The 5,137-nt window shown below is 38.2% G+C and overlaps 1 protein-coding gene across 1 annotated transcript; it reads left to right on the forward strand.

The window, feature by feature from the left end:
• Window positions 1-4,399: 4,399 nt before the first annotated feature.
• On the forward strand, window positions 4,400-4,569 carry LOC118752949 (allatostatin-A receptor-like; the record flags this gene model as incomplete). Its single annotated transcript, XM_036487797.1, is given in 1 exon segment — window positions 4,400-4,569. A coding segment is annotated over 1 exon segment (89 nt), but the record flags the coding sequence as incomplete, so codon positions are not given.
• Between the last annotated feature and the right edge of the window lie 568 nt (window positions 4,570-5,137).

A 5,137-nucleotide genomic window follows, 5' to 3' on the forward strand; every position in this document is an offset into this window, starting at 1 on the left:
TTTTTTTTTTTTTTTTTTTTTTTTTTTTTTTTTTTTTTTTTTTTATTATTGTTAACGAATCTTAGACAATTTACAGAAACGTCTTATTATTGCAACTAGTATATAAATAATGATACTAACAAGCAATTTTAATTTAATAATTTTAGTTTACAAGAAAAAGCATTTTATATTTTAAATACATGCTCAAAAGACATATAAGTAAAAATAAATTTCTGCTACTCGCTTTGCATAAGGTCTGCTACTGTTGTGCGCTTTAGCCGTCTTTGCGTAGGATTCAGCCGAAGTAAGCTGGACGCTGCTACGTTGACGTGACCTACTAATCGCTGTTTGTGAGCTATGGCGAATTGTTTCGTCATTTCAGTGACAGTTGGCATGCCAAGATCACGATGTAGATCGCTGTTTCTTACGTAGAATGGCGCATTTACTATGCCTCGAAGCACTTTATTTTGCAGACGTTGGATGGAAGTAATGCAGTTCACACTAGCACATCCCCAGAATTGTATGCCGTAAGTCCAGACTGGCCTTAGAATTTGTTTGTATACGAGAATTTTGTTGTGAATTGTCAACCTTGAGCGCCTACCAATGAGGTAATATAGTTTGTTAAATTTCAGATCAAGCTCATCTCGTTTTTTCTTGACGTGAGCTTTCCAGCGCAATTTGGCGTCGAGTGTAATACCCAGGTATTTGGCTTCGTCGAAGTATGGGATTATTGACCCGTCAATAAAAATTGGTTTATGTGATGTTTTTTTTAAAGAGAACACTATGTGCGCTGATTTGCTTTTATTTAGGTTAATCCTCCATTTCTTAGCCCACGAGGTAACTTGGTTAACAGCTTCTTGTAGCTTGGTCGTAGCATTTTCGATAGTGTTATCGACTGAAAGTAGCGCAGTATCATCTGCAAATGTTGCGGTTACATACTGATTGGCCGATGGTAGGTCGCATGTGTACAGGAGATATAGTAGAGGTCCCAAGATGCTCCCCTGTGGTACGCCAGCGCTTATCTTCTTTAGAGATGAAAAGGCATTTTCGTATTTTACGCAAAAGTACCTGTCATTGAGATATGACGAAAGCATCTTGCAGTAATGTATTGGTAGCATGGACTTAAGCTTTTGAAGTAGCCCTACGTGCCAAACCTTATCGAATGCTTGCGATACATCAAGGAAAACTGCGGAACACACTTTCTTCTCGTCCATAGCCTTTTCAATAGTGCTTACAACTCTGTGTATTTGGTCAATCGTTGAGTGATTTTTCCTGAAACCGAATTGGTGAACGGGAATCAATTTCTTGTTCTCAATAATTGGCATTAGCCGAGCTAAAAGCAGCTTTTCGAATAGCTTCGACATTGCTGGTAGTAGGGATATAGGCCTATATGAGGACACTTCGTTGGGTGGTTTGCCAGGCTTGGGTACCATAGTAACTTGCGCGAATTTCCAATATATAGGTACATGCTTCAAGCTAAAGCACTTATTTAGCAAGCTGGTCAAATAAACTATGCATTTTGTTGGTAATTTGCGAAGAACTTCAGCCGTTATTAAGTCAAATCCAGGAGCCTTTTTTAATTTCATTTTGTTAATCTGTATGCCAACTTCTTCCGGTGTAAATGGACTAAAATGGATATCGCATTCAGACCAGCATCCAGTTGCTTCTATTTCATTCAAGCCATCATTAGGGCTAAAGGTCTTTTCAAGATGCTCAGCAAACAGTGTCGCTTTTTGCTCACATGTTTTGGCCCACTGCCTTTCATTGATTTTAACGGGAGCAATGTGTTGCATTGGTCTATTGAAATTTTTAGCCGCCTTCCACAAGGAGTATTCCGTGCTTTTATCAGCCGTGAGACCAATCAGGAACCGATTAAATGCATCGTTTTTAAATGTCTTGATAGTTGTGTGTAGCTGTTTAGTTGCTAAGTTCAGTTTCGATTTAATTTCTGGAGATCTGGTTTGCTGCCAGCGTTTTCGTAATTTCCGTTTTTTTGTCACTAAGTTCCTTATAAAGGGTGGGTATCTTTTTCCATGAGGAGCTGATTTTGGTGTGGGTGTACTATTCCACGCCGCCAACTGAATTTGTTGGGTGAAATGAAGTACAGCGTCTTCCAGCTGCTCGCTAGTAGTGATGTGGTTGTATTCGATTAGTTGTTCTAGCTGTAGTTGAAAATATTTCCAGTCGGTGAAAACATTCGTCAACCTTGTTCCTCTTTGATTTTGTGCTGCATCTTGCGAAATTACCAGTTGCACCAGCGAATGGTCGGAGCTCAGGTCAAAACCTTCAGTGACAGATAAATGAGCTGTAGGTATATTTTTGTAGACGAAAAAATCTATCAAATCTGGAATTTTATTAGTATCCGACGGCCAATATGTCGGTTTACCAGTTGAAATTGAATTACAACCTGCGCGCTGCATAGCTTTAAGCAATTCTCGTCCTTTTGTCGTGGTCAGCCTTGAGCCCCATTTTGTATGTTTTGCGTTGAAATCGCCTCCAATTATAAAACGACCTTTCCACCGATTTAAAAGAGCTAAGTAGTCTTCTGATTTCAGCTGGTATCTAGGTGGGCTGTACAAAGCTACTAATGACATTGGCTGTTTAAAAGTTTCAACGGAAACGGATGTGACTTGAAATTCCTTTGTGCAAATTTCTTCATCTAAGTGATGTTTTATTGTATTTTTTATTAACACAGCGCTGCCACCCCTTGCGCAATTGTCAGGATGTATAGTATGGTACAAGGCATAGTTTTTAAAATTCAAATACGATTGTTTCGTGAAGTGAGTTTCAGCGATTAGAGCAATGTCAATATTTTCATTATGGAGTAGCACTTCTAGCTCGTTTTTGTGCTTGGATAAACCGTTTGCATTCCATAAGATGAGTTTAAGACGGTTAGTCATAATCAAAAAACTGCATATTATGTTCCAAGGCGTCCAGACGCAGTTTAAGAGCTTTGAACACCTCTTCTTGTTTATTAAGCTTAGATAAAATCATTGACAGTGTATCTGAGCTTTGTGAGGCAACACATCCAGCAGGTTGTTTAGTTATTTGTGCATAGGAGACTGCTCTTGTATCCACAGGTGGTAAAACTGTGGGAGGTGTATTTGCAGCAGGTTGAATATTTTCGCTGGCCTTTGCTTTATTCGCTAGTGATAACTTTTTTGATCGAACCTTTTGCAATTCTTTCGCAATAATGCAACCGCGATAGTTTGCTGGGTGTGGCTCGCCACAATTGCAACATTTGGGTTTATCAATTACTGTTTTTTGACACTCCGAGGTCAGATGTTTACCTGCACATTTCACGCATCGTGGGGGTTTTCCACAAAAGTTTTTGGTGTGGCCAAAGGATTGACATTTTTTGCACTGAGGAATTAAGTTAGACGATTTTATAGGTTCAATCTTTACAATTGTGTTGAGAATGTTTTTTATTTCGTAAACTTTCTTCACATCTTCGGATGAATCAAAGGTCACAAGAAACATGTCAAGTGGTTCCTTGGTCTTCCATTTAAGTTTGTTGATTGCACTAATTGCTTTTAGACCTTGGTTGTTCAGATCGCTTACAATTGTTCCTTGGTCACACGAGTGGTGTAGATTTTTTACTATAACTTTTATTGGCCTAGTTTGTTTGTCTTCGTAGCTAAACCAGGGGATCTTTTCGTTTGTTAGCAGCTTTGTAACAGAGCGGTAGTCAAGAGAGTCAAAGGTAATTACTCTATATGAGCCATTATTTATAAGTTTCACAAAAAACTTGTTCTTTATAGTTGCGATTAGTTGAGCATGCAATTTTTTGAAGTCGTTCGTACCATTAATAACAATTGGAGGAGGCCGAGCTGACTTACTAACCGTAGCTTTCTTTTTTAGACTAGGATCTGAGGATCCGCTTTGATTGGCCACTTCAGGTGAGGAATCGGCCTTTCGTTTTTTCGCTGGTCTTTTCTTTTTGAGGATCCAGTCGGTCTCCCTGGCAAGTTCTTCCTCGTCGGTTTCATATATTTTTGTTCTGTTTTGTTTCGTTTCTTTGTTTTCTGCAATGTTTTGGGTGGTTTTTAGTTTTTCGTTTTCACTTCTAAGTGACGCTATTTCGTTTGCTAATAACGAATACATGTTTTCTAAGTTTTTTATTTTATTTAGCAATTCTTTATTTTTGATTTGTAGTTTTACCATTTCTTCTGCAGGCCCACCACCCGGTGGTGGGGTATTAATAGTAGGCATATTGCTTTGAAGCTTTTCTCATATGGCAACACAGATTCATACAGGGTCGATAATGCAGTTCAGCGTTGACATTTGTCATATGCCAATCGCTGTTTGTTTACACACAGTTTTTTCAATATTCGGCACTTTAGTTTTTATTCCTAATATAAATTGAGTGGTTTTATTCGGCTTTTAGTACTAATATGGCGCGCTTTTCTTTGCAAATTTGCTAAAGAACTTCACTATAACCAATTAGTGAATAATTAAAATCTCACAACGAACGCCTGCACAAGTGGCTTATCGACAAAGGATGACAGCCTCCGGCGCAAGACAAGTGGACAGTTGGAGCGATTTGCAGACAGGACACTGTTTCCAATATAGTTTCTACGAGCTAAAGGTAAACACGTCCGTTCTTCGCGACGACTACTTGTTGTCTGACTTCGTATTTGAAAATAAACTTTGAAATAAAGATAAACATGAAGATGAATAAACAAGTGATAACGATGAAGACAAAAAAGAAGGTATAAGTGAAGATAGAGACGAAAATGGAGATAAAGGCGAAAATGGAGGCAATGAGAAATACATAAGAATTAGGGTAACTGAATTGAAATTTTCCGATAGGAATCGAAATAAAATTAGCCAAAAAAGTTACCGAAATTTATCGAATCATCGAAGTTTATAATTATCGAAATTTACCCATGCTTATTAAGTTATCGCGACGTATCGAATTACAGTGAAACCCGCTTACCAACTTTTTGGGCAATGTGAATTTTTGAATGTAATCTGAAGAATATCCCTCTCTTAAGTACCTCCCCGCTTATTTACCCAACCCGCCTAAGTACCTCAATTTTTCGTAGCCCATTTACCATTTTACCTATAATTTTCCCCTTTTAAGTGCTCTTTTAAAATTCCTTTAAATGTTTACATACATATTTTGAATCTCGGTGGCAGCGTTACACACCTTCGG

The sequence above is a fragment of the Rhagoletis pomonella genome, unplaced genomic scaffold, assembly GCF_013731165.1.
Source record: "Rhagoletis pomonella isolate Grant_MI unplaced genomic scaffold, Rhpom_1.0 Rhpom_scaffold_01987, whole genome shotgun sequence".
Taxonomy (NCBI): domain Eukaryota; kingdom Metazoa; phylum Arthropoda; class Insecta; order Diptera; family Tephritidae; genus Rhagoletis; species Rhagoletis pomonella.